The sequence below is a fragment of the Paroedura picta genome, chromosome 3, assembly GCF_049243985.1.
Source record: "Paroedura picta isolate Pp20150507F chromosome 3, Ppicta_v3.0, whole genome shotgun sequence".
Taxonomy (NCBI): domain Eukaryota; kingdom Metazoa; phylum Chordata; class Lepidosauria; order Squamata; family Gekkonidae; genus Paroedura; species Paroedura picta.
In genome coordinates, this window is record NC_135371.1 from 83,506,481 (window position 1) to 83,522,440 (window position 15,960).

The 15,960-nt window shown below is 46.8% G+C and overlaps 1 protein-coding gene across 2 annotated transcripts in view; it reads left to right on the plus strand.

Annotated features, from left to right (window-relative positions):
* The first annotated feature begins 6,647 nt into the window (after positions 1–6,647).
* The window catches only part of FLT4 (fms related receptor tyrosine kinase 4), a 160,871-nt gene continuing 151,558 nt past the window's right edge, over positions 6,648–15,960 (plus strand). For both annotated transcript variants that reach the window (XM_077326599.1, XM_077326600.1), the window contains exon 1: positions 6,648–6,990. In XM_077326599.1, the coding sequence (XP_077182714.1) occupies positions 6,933–6,990 (58 nt within the window). In that variant the 5' untranslated portion in view covers positions 6,648–6,932. The remainder of the gene's footprint in view (positions 6,991–15,960) is intronic.

Consider the following 15,960-nt stretch of genomic DNA (forward strand, 5'->3'; position numbering starts at 1 on the left):
AGCAAGAAAAAGAATAGAGTCACCATTGCAAAGACAATGGTGAAATTATAACAGATGAAAGTGAAATTATAACAGATGATGAAGAGAGGGCTGAACTGCTTAACTCCTATTTCTCCTCAGTCTTCTCTTGTGAGGGAAATAGTGATCAATGTGGCAAAAATGTAACACAACACGGGGGATGGGAATCACTATTGGAGCAGTCCACAAACACTTAGTTTCTTTAAATGAAACAAAGTCTTCTGGGCCAGATGAACTGCATCCAAGGGTACTAAAAGAACTTGCAGATGTCATCCCTGAACCTCTGTCCATTATTTTTGACACTTCTTGGAGAACAGGTGAGGTGCCAGATGATTAGAGGCAGGCAAATGTTGTCCCCATCGTCAAGAAAGGGAAAAAGGAGGATCCAGGTAATTATCAACCCACCAGTTTGACATCTGTAGCTGGCAACATTTTGGAACAAATCATTAAACACTCGGTCCTTGAGCAGCTCGAACTGAGAGTTCTGATTTCTAAGACTCAGCACGAGTTTTGCAAGAACAAGTCATGTCAGACCGACCTTATCTCTTTTTTCGAGAAAGTGACTACCTTGTTGGATCATGGGAATACCATGGACATAGTTTATCTGGATTTTAGTAAAGCTTTTGATAATGTTCCACATGATATTTTTGTTCACAAGTTGGTAAAATGCGGTATGGATCCTAATTCTGTCAGGTGGATCAATAATTGGTTGACAAATCATACACAGAGGGTACCTGTTAACGGTTCAGCATCTTCTTGGAAAAGAGTGACAAGTGGAGTACCCCAAGGATCTGTCCTGGAGCCTGTGTTGTTCAACATATTTATAAATGATTTGGATGAGAGATTAGAGGGGATACTTATTAAATTTGCAGATGATACTAAACTGGGAGGGGTAGCAAACACAACTGAAGACAGCAACAGAATACAGGATGATCTTGATAGGCTCGAGATGTGGGCAAAACTGAATAAAATGTTCAATAGGGACAAATGTAAAGATCTGCATTTAGGTAGGAAAATATAAGATGGGTGAGACTTGTCTTGGCAGTAGCATGTGCAAAAAGGATCTAGGAGTCTTAGTAGACCATACATTGAACATGAGTCAGCAGTGTGACTCAGTGGCTAAAAAGGCAAATGGGATTTTGGGCTGTATCAAACGGAATATTGTGTCCAGATCACGGGAGGTGATGGTACGACTTTACTCTGCTCTGTTTCAGTCTCACTTGGAGTACTGTGTTCAGGTTTGGGCACCCCAGATGAAGAAGGATGTTGACAAACTGGAATGTGTCCAGAGAAGGGCAACAAAGATGGTGAGGAGTTTGGAGAACAAGACATATGAAGAAAGGTTGGGGGAGCTTGGTCTGTTTAGCCTACAGAGGAGACGACTGAGAGGGGATCTGATAACCATCTTCAAGTATTTAAAAGGCTGCCATATGGAGGATGGATGAATTGTTCTCTCTTGCCCCAGAGGGACAGACCAGAACCAATGGGATGAAATTAATTAAAAGAAATTCCATCTAAACATCCGGAAGAAGTTCCTGACAGTTAGAGCAGTTTCTCAGTGGAACAGGCTTCCTCAGGAGGTAGTGGATTCTCAATCTTTGGAAATTTTTAAACAGAGGCTAGATAGCCATCTGACGGAAAGGCTGATTCTGTGAAGGCAAAAGATTGGCAGGTTACAGTAGATGAGTGATTGGGATGTGAGCATCCTGCATAGTGCAGGTGGTTGGACTAGATGATCCATGAGGTCCCTTCCAACTCTAATATTCTATGATTGTATGACGTCTGCCCTGATAGCTTCATGCTGATTTGGCACTGGCTGAAGGATCTCCTGCTCCTGACCCTCCATCCTTCTTAGCAGAGGATCAGGCTGCTCAAAAGGGTTGATGCTAGTCCCCAGCCTTATTGCAGGTGTTGCCTGCATGCGCACCCCCACAGAACTCACAGGAGTGGCTGAACCTGCAAACCTTCCTTTTGCAGGTCCTCCTATTGTAGTCCCAACATGGGAGAGTCACCTCTTTTCATGTTTGCCCAACTTTTCGGTCCCACTCCCACTGCTACCCAACACTGGGACCAACTTACACCAACCAGGTGTCCTGGTGTTTTGTATCCCACCATGCCCAGGTGTGAGAGGCCAGCTCCCCACAACACCTGTCGTATTCAAGGGCCGCTTCATCACCTGCTGACTCTCTGTCCTCTAAGACATGAGCCAAATAGCAGTTGAAGTGCCACCCTCTTTCAGGGTATGCTACCACCACGCGGGCCATATATCCAGCGTAACCTCTCAGCCAGTTGGAAAAGGACCATCTGCAGCGGCATGCTTCCGCTTTAGGGTTTTTTGTGTGCTTCCCCATGTCCCCTTTTTTATTCCCTGCCCTCACAAAAGCAAATATGTAGATGAAATATCCATCGAGCACCCTTTCTCTAAGCTTTTTGGTCACGTTGAGACCTGGTAGGGCTTATGTCTCCTTATAACCACACAGTGGATCCGTATCTCCCTTGTCCCTTACACTTGTTGCTATTATTTGCCTCCAGGTGCCTCTTGTGAAGCCAGGGAGGTAGACCAGGGACAAAGAGCATGGGGAAAAAATGATTTCAGCAGGTAAATTGCTGCTTTCCTTGTTCAATTTCTACTGAAATCATTTTTTCCCACACTTTTGGGAGCCCCTAGGATGGGATCCCTTGGTACAATCTTCTTGAAACTTGCAGGGGAGCTCAGGGAGGGTCTTCCCTGAGTTCCCTGCAAGTTTCAGGAAGATTGTACCAGGGGGTCCCATCCTGGGGGCTCCCAAAGAACATTCCACATAGAAGTCTATGGGGAAACATGTTCAAACTAAAGAAACTGACACTCCATTCTATCCAATGGAGCGGATAGGGGCACAGCCCCTTGGTCCAATCTTCTTGAAACTTGCAGGGGAGTCAGGGAAGACTTATACCCCCTCCCCCCATCTCCCGGGGAAGGCGGGGGAAGGATTTCCAATGCAAGTCAAATCGATTTGGACAGCTCCGAATCGGTTCATATCGGCCGATTCGGATCCGAATCAGGGCCTCCGTGGACAACCCTACCCCCAACCTTCCCTGCCGCCTGTCTGTACCTGTGTTCCCAACTTTCTAGGGTCACTGGAGAATGGCATATAAGTGGTATCTCATGGTGGCACTGGCAGGTGATACAGGCCACTGAGCATGGATAGTGAGAGAACAGCACATGTGCAGGTGGGGAGGCGTATAGGTGGTGGTCAGGTCAAAAGAAGTGCTTGAAGGGGGCCTTGGCAGTGGGCAGATGGGGGCTCCTTCTCAGGTCTCCTCAAAACCTGGAACCACCCTGGTATTGAACTTGATGGACCAATGGTCTGATTCAGTATAATACAGCTACATGTGTCCATATGTATGAACTTTCCAGACTCTATAAAGCCAGAGCTCTTCCTACATGGTTTTTTGTGGCTTATGAGTAGAGGTTGTGGTTTGGTTCCTTTTATATGTATTTCTTCCAAGATATTTTTCAGAATTTGATGTAACCTACCTTGAATCCCATTGAACATATTTCTTGTTGGCTATAAAGTTGCAGCCAACGTATGGTAACTCCATGGGGTTTTTAAGGCAAAAGACATTCAGAGGTAGCTACCATTGCCTGCCTCAGTGTAGTAACCCTGGACTTCCTTGGCAAGCTCCCGTATAAGTACTAACCAGGGCTGACCCTGCTTAGCTTCCAAGAGCTGACAAGATCAGGCTAACCTTGACCATCCAAGTCAGAATTGGATTGGATATACATACTTGGGAAAAAAATTTTTATGTGACTTTAAAAAACTGGCAAAAGACCTGTGATGAGATGTAATTAAAAACTACAATGGCTAAACATATGATGCTGCCTTGCACTGAGTCAGTCTTTGCATTGGCAGGAATGCTATATCTAGCAGAGAAAAGTCTTTCCCAATACTTGCTATATGAGGTCCTTTCCCTGTAACGGAACCTGGCAACTTCTGTATGTACATGAAATGTGTGGTCTGTCCCTAAGCTGTGTCCTCTGCTGAGTTGGACTGAAGCAAAATTTGTATGTGAACATAATTTCAAAATGAAGATAATATTTTTAACAAAAGCTTGTGTAGACATAGATAAGGCTTAGAATTGCTGTGAAGTTTAAGAAAAATGACTGTCATAAGAAAATCTAATAAATAAAATTTCATCAGTCTCGCTGCTCAGATTGTGCTTCAGTCAGACATAAGTCAATGTCCTTCAAATTGTTTCCACAGATTAAAAGAGAAAGTTGTGCAGGGGATCGCTCTGGGAAATGGAATGAGTAGGGACACATATTTTCCTGCGTATTTACAGATTTCTGTCTCTGTTTCAAAAAGACATGGGGTCATGGGGGGACGCCTGTCATAAAGCACAAAGTGATCCTTAATCTTTTTTACAAGCTCGAATTCTGTTATCTGTCATCAGGGAATTGCTTAAAGTCATTATCTTCTCTACAAACCATTCACAATGGAATAACATCCTATAAATGTTACCATGGACAAAGCTAGCACTTTACAGGCTGTTAGCATCTGTAAGTCCACAAAGGCTCAAGGATCAGCGTCCCTCTGTTTGTCATTCACTGGCATCCTACAGCATTTCCTGCCACCTCTAAAACATTAAACGATGAGCTGCTGCAAAAAGCTACAGAGCTCTTAGTGATGGCAGAACTGCTCATAAGTAGTCACAGCAGCCTCTCTGGAGAGCAGGGCCCTGACAGCAGTTCCACAGGGCCTGCAAATGGGGGCTCCTCCACCAGGCATTTGGTTGAGGTCGACCTAATCCATTGCTCCCAATTGGCCCCCAAGCTCCCCCACTCCTACCATGACTGTTACAAATCTTTCCAACCCCTGCGTCTCAGTACGAGTTGAGCTAAGGCTCTTTGCAGTTCCACCTTCCTTTAATGTTATTGTTGTTATTGTTATTCTGTTAATGTTATTGTTGTTACCACCTTATTGTTACCAGAATGATGTTACCTGTACCATTTTGTTGTTTCATGTAAACCACCCTGAGCCTTCGGGGAGGGCACTATATAAATACAATAAATAATAAATAATAAAAATAATAAATAGATGCCAATGAGTGATCTTGGTCTTCAGTACATCCCTGTTACCTTTATCACAGCTGAGCTTTGAAAGTTTGGTTATGTGTTTATTAACATGGGCTTCGCCAAGTAGGGGAGGGAAAGGAAGGGAAACAAAACAACAAACTGCTGGAGAAGGAAATAGTTGGTCAGGTCCCTGACACAGTGGTTTTTGCAGATGGACGGAGATCTTTCAATGACTCCCAGGTATTTAAAGTGTCCTATACAACATCTGAGAGATTGTAGGTGCTTACTGGTGTGTGTAATAGGCATGCTTTTTGTGTTTTTTTATATATAGTTGTGATGTGATATGATTGTAGACATACCATGTATTGTTTGGGTTATGTGTGTCTATTGATTTGTAGATATGGGTATGTGGCCATTTTTCTTAAGCTGGCAGTATGTGTATGACAGCTATACTGAATGGCAACTATACTTCCTGCATATTTGTCTGCATGATACAAATGCCTCTCCTCAGTTACATGAAAATATGCATGCATATCTGTGTATCAATACATCCTAGTTATGCTTAATGAGGACAATAAATGGTGTAATTAAATTAATAAACAATATTCCTGCTGTTCCTTTAAGAAGCTTATGGTTGCATGTGCAGCCCCCCCCCCCCCAATTCTATTCTCACAGCTACCCTGTTAGGTAGATTAGAGTGGGATGCTGTGACTTAGCCAATGAAGGTCACTCCAATGCTGAGCATAGAACTTAACCAAGGTCTACCCACTATTGGTGTGTTCGTCTTGATCTTTTATATCTCTGTTCCTCATCTCCATTGCTGCTTATACTGGCATCTGTACAAACTATTTTGAGACCTTTGATGCACTCAGTCCCTTATGCATCCACACAATGGACCATGGAATCACTAAGTGTGCACAAGTAATGTGGTTCACTCAAGACCTGGTGCCACGTTGTGCCAGCTGGAGCATGAAGCACTCCTTGGCAGTTGTGCATGGAGTTACATTAGTGAACCTGATATATATAAACAAGGCGGCAGAGGACCCTGTTTTTTCCTGTACCTTCAACAAAATAGTAGCACACAAAGCCTTCCTATACAAGGGAAACCCTCACCAGCTGAATTTCTGCCTTTGGTGTAAAAGCAGAGGAGGCCTGCTTTGAGATGGCTCAGAAGCAATACTGAACAAAACAAACCCACCCTATTTGAAAGAGCAGCCTCTGTGGAATGTCTTCACCCCTGCCCTCTGCCTCTTCTTCTTCATGCCCTTCCACCGTAAGCCCACTCCATCCATCCTCTGGTGAATTCTCCTCTCCATCCTATTCTGAAGTTCTTCACAAAGTTTTCCTGTCTAACCCCCCCCCCCCCACACACACACACACCCTCATACCCCAAAGAGCCCCCCCCCCACATCCAGTGCCAGCGCCCCTCGCCCTTTGCTCCTTGCCCTCTCCGTCTCCCTTGTCCCCTCAGGCTCTCCCGTGCGCCTCCCTTCTGTTCCTCACAGCGGCTGGCTCCAGCCCTCGCCCCCGCCCCCGCCAGCCGAGCTCCTGAGCCCGGGCAAACTTGGCCGAGCCGCCAAGCGGGACTCCTCGGCGGTGGGTGTCGGCATCAGCAGAGGCAGCGCGAACAGGACGCGGAAAAGGAAAGGGAAACGGGGTTGAGCCTCCCCCACCCCACCCCCGAGAGCGCGTCCGCTCTGCCTGAGGGGGACGGAGGCAGCGCCAAGCCACGCGAGGGGGGGGGGAGTTTTGCGCTGGCCCGGACTGCCCGCCACGACGGGCTTGAGCAGCCCTGTGGCCAGACGTGGTCTCGCTGGCTGCCGCCGCTTCCCGACGGACCCTCGCCCTGGCGCTGGAAATGAAGAGAGTTTGCACGTTGTCCCTCTGGCTCTGGATCGGGATCGTCTCTGAAGCTGGTGAGGGAGAAGCGGCGCCGCGCCGTCGATCAAGCGCCCGCTTGCGCCGCGCCCGCTGGGGACCTGCTGGGGGTGGCCGGAGGGGACACGACCGCTGGGCATGGAAACGGCTGGATCCCGGGTGGAGAGGGAGGCGGCTCGTTTCCCTCCCTCCCGCTCCCCATTCCGGAGTCACCAGGTGACACGTTGGCTTTTCTCGTCCCGCTGCCGTAACCGCGCGACTTCGCCCAGGGCACGGCGACATCTCTTTCCCCGCGCTTTTTCTGCCCCAGCACCTGCCGCTCACAACCTCTCTGTGTCGTTCGCTCCGTTTGCCGCTGTCCCGTTGTCAATCCCCGACTCCCCGCCCGTCCCCCGCCTCCTCCTCCGCCGCCGCCGCCGGGTGCTTTGCCACTTTCCCCCTCTTATTTCTCTTACATCGCAACCTTTACGTTCCCTCACTCGTCCTGGGCATGGCTTCTGGCGACTCAGCCCTCCCTCGCTCCAGGCAGTGCACCTTTGTAGCGGAGTCAAAGTCAGCCGGAGTCTTGAAACACCTGTTAAGACGCGCGATTCTAGTCCACCACAAACTGTCGCGGACTAAGGCGCGCTTCCTTAGATGTAACTCTCTGCAACCGAAGAAGTGAGCTCCGGTACAAGAAATTGTATGAGTCTTTAAAGCACCACACAATTTTTGTCAACGCAGCCGCTTATCTCGACTGTCTTTGTCCCCCTGGGCTTCGTTCCACCACCAGAGGGCCCTCTAAGTAAGGTGACTAATCTTTTCCTCGGGCTGTGCTTGACCGTTGCGGCAGGAGCGAGGACTTTGCGCAGCCTTCTCAGTCAATAAAGCTAGGGGGATTTTCTTCAGAGGAGAAACCTGCTCTGGTTCCTCAGGAAATCCATGCTGCCATCTGGGGCAACTGCATATTGATCTATCCAGCCTTTTCCTGTGTTAAGTCAATGTGCATGTTTAGCAAGCAAAATACAGTACTGCCTTGCCTGTTGTAGGCTATTGCTATTGTGAGTGTCTCATGAAAGGCAGGGCATCTGTATGACATTCACAGGTATGCCTGAAGGAAACCAATTAATGCTTCCTTTCCTGTTTGATATTAAAGAGCTGTTTTTGTACATGTAGTGCAGGAACACAGTGAGCCTGGAGATACAAAAAGATGAAAGGAAGGCCATGAATTTAATAATTGCAGTGTATTTACCAGTGACTGATTATGGTAGTGCACTAAACTTGCAGTGTCCAGTACTGTGTGCCAGACCTGACTTCACACCCCATCAATGATGAATCAGGGAGTTTGGATGACAGAAAACAGACTACTAAGGCAAAAAAATGGGTCTTATCACATGCAGAGCTTCCTGACCTTTGAAGTTTTTAGATCTGGGCCACCATTGATACTTGTTGGGTTACACTCAGGTATCTCAACAGGCTCCTATTAAGAAAAGACTATACAAGAGTACGGCTGGTCGCCATGTGCGTGCCTTCCCCCTCCCTTCCTGCAGGTTTCCTGAAGGTTTCCTGATTCCCCATGATATACAAATACAGGCACTCAGTTCAGTTCAAACTTTATTACAGTCGTTCAGACCAAGTTGTATGAAGTTAATACATAAAAAACCAAAAGAATATGGTCATTTGATATAATGCAATTTAAAACAGATCATAAAATAGAACTTAAAATTATGCTACTCTAGAGCATCGGATTTTTATGGCGGCGGCACAAAACTTAGCCAGCTGAGCAGGCACTCAGGTCGATCAGAGCTCCCTACAAACTGGGATTTTAAACCATGGCTCAGTACAAGCATTTGTCAAAATAATAGCTGTTATACCTACCTGCAGGATCCAATTGAAGGTTTGGTTTTGACCTTACGGCTTTACGCTGTCTGGGCCCAACATATCTGAGGGACTGCCTGTTGCCCTATGCCCCCCATAGTGCTTTACGTTCTGTAGGTACTAATCTACTGGTTATCCCTGGCCCCAGGGAGGTGCACCTGGCCTCAACCAGGGCCAGGGCCTTTTCGGTCCTGGCCCTGACCTAGTGGAATGAGCTCCCAGAGGAGCTGTGGGCCCTGCGGGAGATTTTTGCATTCCACAAGGCCTGCAAAATGGAGCTCTTCTGCCAGGTTGTTGGTTGAGACCAGATGGCAAGGAAGATCAGGGTCCCCCCACGGGAGTGATCGAAGTGGTAGTAGCGAATTCCAACGGCGTCCTCTGTTTCCCCTTCCCCTCTAGAATTGGTTCCTTGGGGTGTGTTGTAGGTAGGAGTTGTGTTTTACTGCCACATCTTATCTTTAATGCGGGTAGAGTATATTATTGTTGTTTTATTTTTGTATCGGGTTTTTATTGGGGTTTTAAAATGTTGTAACTCACCTCAAGCCTTTGGGGGGAGACGAGTAATAATAATAATAATAATAATAATAATAATAATAATAATAATAATAATACCACCTGCATGCTGGAATACTGTTTCCAATCTAAGATATATGTTGAGATTTAAGTGGCTGCATATAAGGGAAAACATGTTGGTTGACCAAACTCCTTCTGAGTACGTTTTTAAAATGCCTATGAGATGCCAGAGAGACTTGGGGTTGGAAAACAAATCATACTATAAAATCTGTAAGCCACACTTGATGAGATGAAGAAAATGTTTCTGGGGAGAAGCATGACTTACTTAAATTCAAAGGGGAGACCAGAAAGACCACAGGAAAAAATCTTAGGTCAGGAAGCTTTGCATGTGGTAAGAGCCATTGTTGTCTTAGTAGCCTATTCTCTATGAGCCAAGCTCCATGATTCATCGTTGCTTTGTTGTGGTAAGTAATGGTAGAGAGGACTAGTACATAGTACTGGGCACTGCAAATTTAGTGCACTACCATCTGCCAGTAATGGTTTGAATGCATAGTGCTGTGCGTGTTCTACTGTGGGATACAATGTGTAGTCTCAATTTTTTAATGCTGGACTAATTAATCTAGATGCAAAGGCTGATGTACACTAAACCAGTGGTCCCCAACCTCCGGAACGGGGATCGGTACCGGTCCGTAGATCAGTCGGTACCGGGCTGCGGCTCCTCCTCGTCCTCCTCCACGGCTGCTGCCTCAGGGGCTGCCCTGCCACTCTGCTGCCGGCTCACCTTTGGTGCTCTCCAGTGGCCGCCTTTGTGTGGCACTGTGGGAAAGCAAATGGAGCTCAGGCGGTGGCAGCGATGTCCCTTGGCAAAAGACTACCCCCTCCGGGCCTCAGTAAAATTGTCAAGCATTGATCGGTCCCCGGTGATAAAAAGGTTGGGGACCACTGCACTAAATGACTTCTAGGGACTAGTATAAGGTGACCAGATTTTAAGATTGCTAAAGAGGGACACCATTGACTGGGGGAGGGTTCTATATGGAGCAACAAATTTTTCATAGAACGCAAAAATAGTATTGTATTTTTTTTTAAATTTCAACAATTAACAATTAAGTAAAATTAACAAATATAAAACATTTAAAAACTTATGTATTTTATTCTTTGGCATATTTCTCATGCAAGTGATTGTTTTTTTTTTAGATTGCTGTCGTTGCTTAAAAGGTGCTTTGTGAGATGAAGGGCAGATGGCAGCGATAATGTGACATTTATGTTGATGGACAGGGTAGATGGCATCCCAAAGACTGGCACAGCATGGGAAAGATGCACTTTGCTGGGTAGAGAGCATAGTTTGCAACCCAAAGGAAAAAACATGCCATCTCTTTGATGGGTTAACATCCCTCAGTTGACTGCCCTGCTTCTGGCAGGCTTGAACTCTAGCTCCTAGTGCCCCATTGGCCAGTGCCCTATCAGTTCATGTGGGAGGGGAGTCTAAAAAGGGGAGCTGTTCCTTTGTTTGGGGTTCAGAGAGACAGACAGACAAAAAAAGGAAGTCCGGTGTGAATGATGGAGGAGGATGGTGCTTGTAAATACAGTCCTGGGGAGAGGTTCACTATGCAACAGTCAGCCTCCCTCTGAGGCTGCACCAGATGTTGAAGGATTGTAAGGTAACTAACAAGTGACCTTCCTTCCTTCCATTTCTTTTTATTTTGCTTAGCCCTACCTGGAACTGTCTTGTTGTTAGTTCCAGTGAGTTTGTGCCTTGTCGTTACTACAGTTATTCAGCGGAGGAGCCTTGCACATTCCTTGCCCCTGGGCTTGGCTGCTTGACAGCACTATTGTAAGATCCCTCTTGGGTATAAGATCCCCTTCTGGTTAATGCCAGGTGAGAGGGGTAGTTAACTCAGGGGCACTGGAGATATGAGAGCCCCAGAGTAAATTTTTGCCTCCAGCATGCCAGCGAGGGGAAGTCTGTGGCAGAAAGCATTTGACACCCTACATGGTGATAATAAAATGTTTTGCTAAAGTTGCCATTCCATCTCTGTTTTAGTTTGTTTTTAAATTTCTACATATAAGTTGGTCTTGCAATAAGCATTTCTATGCCCTTGTTCTTTGATGCAGACTAAAATTCAAGGCATATCAATCCAAAAGCCTGTAGTCAGCATTAGGACTAATAATAGAAGTAAAATTGTTTTTCCTGAAAACAATTAAAGGATGCCATAATTAAAATGAAGTGTACTTCCCTACCTTGAAAAATATGTGCTGAAAGGGATAGATTACCCAGAGAAGGGGAAATTAACTGCAAAAAGGGTTTGAAATAGTTATAAGGCAGGGTAGATCTCAGGAGGAGAACCCCAGCATATCATATGCCCACATACACACACACACACACACACACACACACACACACATACACAAAGCAATAATAAGCAGGCACACTTATTATGCACCAAGGAGAATATTGGGAAGTTTTAGCCCAGGGCAGGGACATATACGCACACACACACATCAATAAGCAGGCACACTTACAAAAGGCACCAGGGAGAAAACTGGGAAGGTTAGGCCACGAGCTCCAAAGAAAAGGCAGCCAGGGAGGAACTTTAGTGTGGCGGCCAAGAAGACAAAGCCCGCCCCCCTTCCCCAGCTTACTTTGTTCGCTTGCTTGCGCCGCCCGCTCACTTCCCTGGCTCATCTTAATGACATGTGCTTTAATTTTATTGCCCTCAGCCCCAGTCTGGGTGGGAAGACACAGTATAAATATGCCAGCTGATGAACAAATAAATGCAGAACTGCAAGTTGTCCTATTGTTATCCTTGTGCAAAAGCTTGTATAACAAGTCTGTGCTCTGGGCATTCATATACACATAGTTTCCAGTTCTTCTTGCACCCCTCCAAATTAGAGTGTCCAAACAAAGAAACAAGTGACTCCAACTTTATTCCTAAACCCATTCACTTGACAGTGGGAATTGCTTTTGCAAAGTAACTATGCGTAGAGGAAGTGTATCATGAACGCAGCCATTTTTGATACCTTTGGCGTTCTTCTGGGTCTTCATTAACTTCTCTCAAACATTTTTTTGTGATCAAGCCTCAATGCAATTGAAAGAATATACATTGTAAACTCTCCCCCCACCTACCACAATTAAACAGTTTAAAAAACTGTACCCATGCAAGGGAGAATGATTCAAAAGAATCACATGATAAGTAGTCCCACAATCCAAAGAGCCTTATTATAACCAGAGTTATTCCATTAATCATATTTGTTTTTGTTATGAAGAGTAGCTGTGAGGAAAATGACATAATTGAAATATTCCAGGTTACTCTAAAGCAGTGGTCCCCAGCCCCTGGTCTGGGGACCGGGACCGGGACCGGGACCGGGACGTAGAACAGTCAGTACCAGGCTGTGGTTCCTCCTCGTCCTCCTTCCCGGCTGCTGCCTCGGAAGACTCACCTTTGGTGCTCTCCGGCGGCCGCCATGGCTGGGGCTCCCCCTTGGCGTGGCATTGCACAGTTGCTGCGGGCAGCGACCCCCCCCCAGCAAGCGGTGGGAAAGCAAGTGGAGCAGGGGCTCAGGTGGCAACGTCCTTCGGCAAAAGACTACCCCCCCCCCCCGGGCGTCAGTAAAATTGTCAAGCGTTGACCGGTCCCCGGTGATAAAAAGGTTAGGGACCACTGCTCTAAAGGACCAGACCAATGACAATGTGAAGGAAATTGACTGTTGTAATCTATAATCAAAAGAGGCACATGTCTGATTAGTAGGTATATGTCTTGTTTTGAACTAAGGGAAGGGGAAGTGATGATTTCTATTGCAATAATTTATTTGAATATCTACATTCTGGGAATGGTGATTGCAAAAACTGAGATTACGTGTGTACCTGAAACTAAACAGTCGATTATAAACTCATCATGATGCATTTTTAAAGAGATATTAAATATTGTGATCTAGTTCTGCTGCTTTTTAAAAGGCAGGGGGCAGACTTTAATATGGCTTGCTTTACTATATTTGGGTTTTGCCTGAAGAACACATTCTATTGCTGCCTTGTTGATATATATATAATTCATTGTCAGTTATTGATATGTAGAATGGGGAAACAAATGAGATTTGTAGCTGCCGTTCAACAAGAGTCAGTTGACCTAAGGGTCATCAAGCTGCTTGTTTAGGGCCAGCTGGATAGAAGTGGGTCAGCCGTGCTGGTCCTTTTAGATCTATCGGCAGCCGTTGACATCATGGCCCTTGACTTATTGGTCCACCACCTTGCTGGCACGGGGATAGGGGGCATAGCCGTGAGCTGGATATGCTCCTTCCTCCAGAACCAGACCCAGAGGGTTGCAGTGGGGGAGGAGTTCTCGCATCCCTAGACTCCCTTGTGGCATCCCTCAGGGCGCAGTCCTCTCCTCCCGCAGTGTTCAACATCTTCATGCACCCTCTGGCCCATCTGGTGCGGAGTTTTGGACTGGACTGCCATCAGTACACTGATGACACCCAGCTCTATCTCCCTTTGGATGGCCACCTGGACTCCCCCCCCCCCCGATCCATTCGCCAGATGTTTGGAAGCAGTGACGGAATGGTTCGAGCAGAGTCACCTGAAACTCAACCCCTCCAAGTTGGAGGTCCTGTGGCTGGGAGGCAGGGGGCGGGATCAGGCAGCACATTTACCTACCTTGGCAGGGGCGCAACTTACCATCGTGTCCCAGGCCAAGGGCCTTTTCGCACAGGGATCTTTGTTGCAAATTGTTTGTGGAATGAAAAATCGTTGTTATGCATACCTGCCTTTGTAGTGGAATCAGTTGCGTTTTTTAGCGTTTCCCACAGGCTTCCGGTCTCGGCAGAAATCGCTAGAAAGGAAGCGCTATTGCCAAGCTCGTCCCGCCCCTGGCCGTCAAGCAGCCAATGGGCAGCCGTTAGCATGCTCCCAAACAGCCCCTTTCCCTTTAAGAAAGGTTTAAAAAAAAAAAAAACGACCCATAGCAACGAATCTAGGTAGATTCGTTGCTACGGAGAGAACCATCCAGCTGCCTAATGTGAGCTGTCGTTTGATTGTATGATCGTTTGCACGCTGCCTCGAGTGATAAAAAAAAAATCCCCCCCCCCTCTCACGGTCCCGATTTTCGGCTGAATTTATTTGTAAAAAATAAAGGGACTTTATTTCAGCAAACGGGCTTTTCAGTGGTTTGTGCTTAGTGACTAAAGGTGAAGGACTGAAGCCAGGGAAGCCTCTAAACAGAAAGAGGCTCGCCGGTGCGTTTATCCCCGCTCGCTCGGAGGAAAAAAAATGGCGATCGCTTCGCCGGAAGTTTGGAGGAGAGAGCCAGGGGGAGGGACTTTGAAGAACCAGCAACAATGGTAACGCACAGGTCTTTAGCGCTACTGTTGCAGATTGGTTGCAGGAGTGTATCGCTATCCGGAGGGTGAATCCACTTTTCTGGATTCCCCTGAAAGCGCCACAACGAAGCGCTTTTTGCTGATTGGTTTCAGGATTGTTGCAGATTGTCTACGACGTCGTGGGTTATGGCAAATTAGTAGCGTTTCCAAATAGCAACCATTCTGCTACTTTGAAGCCGTGCGAAATGGCCCCAAGAATTTGGGGGTGACCATTGATGCCTCCCTGACTACAGAGGCACAGGTCAAGAGAGTAGCAAGCCAGGCTTTTTTCCATCTTCACCAAGCTCAGCTACTAGCACCCTACCTGTCCCCTGACCACTTGGCCACAGTGATCCATGCGACAATCACCTCCAGAATAGATTTCTGTAACTCGCTCTACATGGGCCTACCATTGTCCCTGATCTGGAAACTTCAGCTAGTGCAGTTGCTAGGGTCCTCACCGGCACACCTTGGATGGGCCATATCCAGCCTGTGCTGAGGCAGCTACATTGGTTGCCAATTGCTGCCCGGATCAAGTTCAAGGTTTTGGTCTTAACCTTTATGGCCTTACGCAGGTTGGGACCCACATACCTGAGGGACCGCCTGTCGCCCTTTGCCCCCTGCAAGGCCTTGCGCTCTGTGGGTGAGAATTTACTGGTCGTTCCCAACCCTAAGGAAGCACGCCTAGCCTCAACAAGGGCCAGGGCCTTTTCGGTCCTGGCCCCTACCTGGTGGAATGAGCTCCCGGGTGAGCTGCAGGCCCTGCGGGAGCTTCCATCTTTCTGCAGGGCCTGTAAAATGGAGCTCTTCCTCCAGGTCTATGGTTGAGGCTGGGGTCAGTGAAATAGAACCATCCCCCCCCTCCCCTGGGATTGGAAGTTACATCATTCCTCTCCACTCTTCATCCTGCTCTGGTAGTGGGGGGTGGAAATGAGATTATTTTCCATCATGTTGGGATTTTTTAATAGTCTTTTAATGGGTATTTTAATGGGACTAGACTATTGTTACCCACCACAAGCCTTTTAGGGAGTGGCAGGAAATAAATATAAAATAATGATGATGATGATGATGATGATGATGATGATGATGATGATGATATTGATGATGATGATGATGATGATGATGATGATGATGATGATGATGATGATGATGATGATGTGCCCTGGCAATTACACGTTTCTTCTACACCAGTGGTAACCAGTACGTCCCAGCAGCCTTCAAAGTATTCAATGGGAAACTAAGTGCCCAACTGCTCTATGGCATCCCTATTTGGATCAATGCTTTTAACC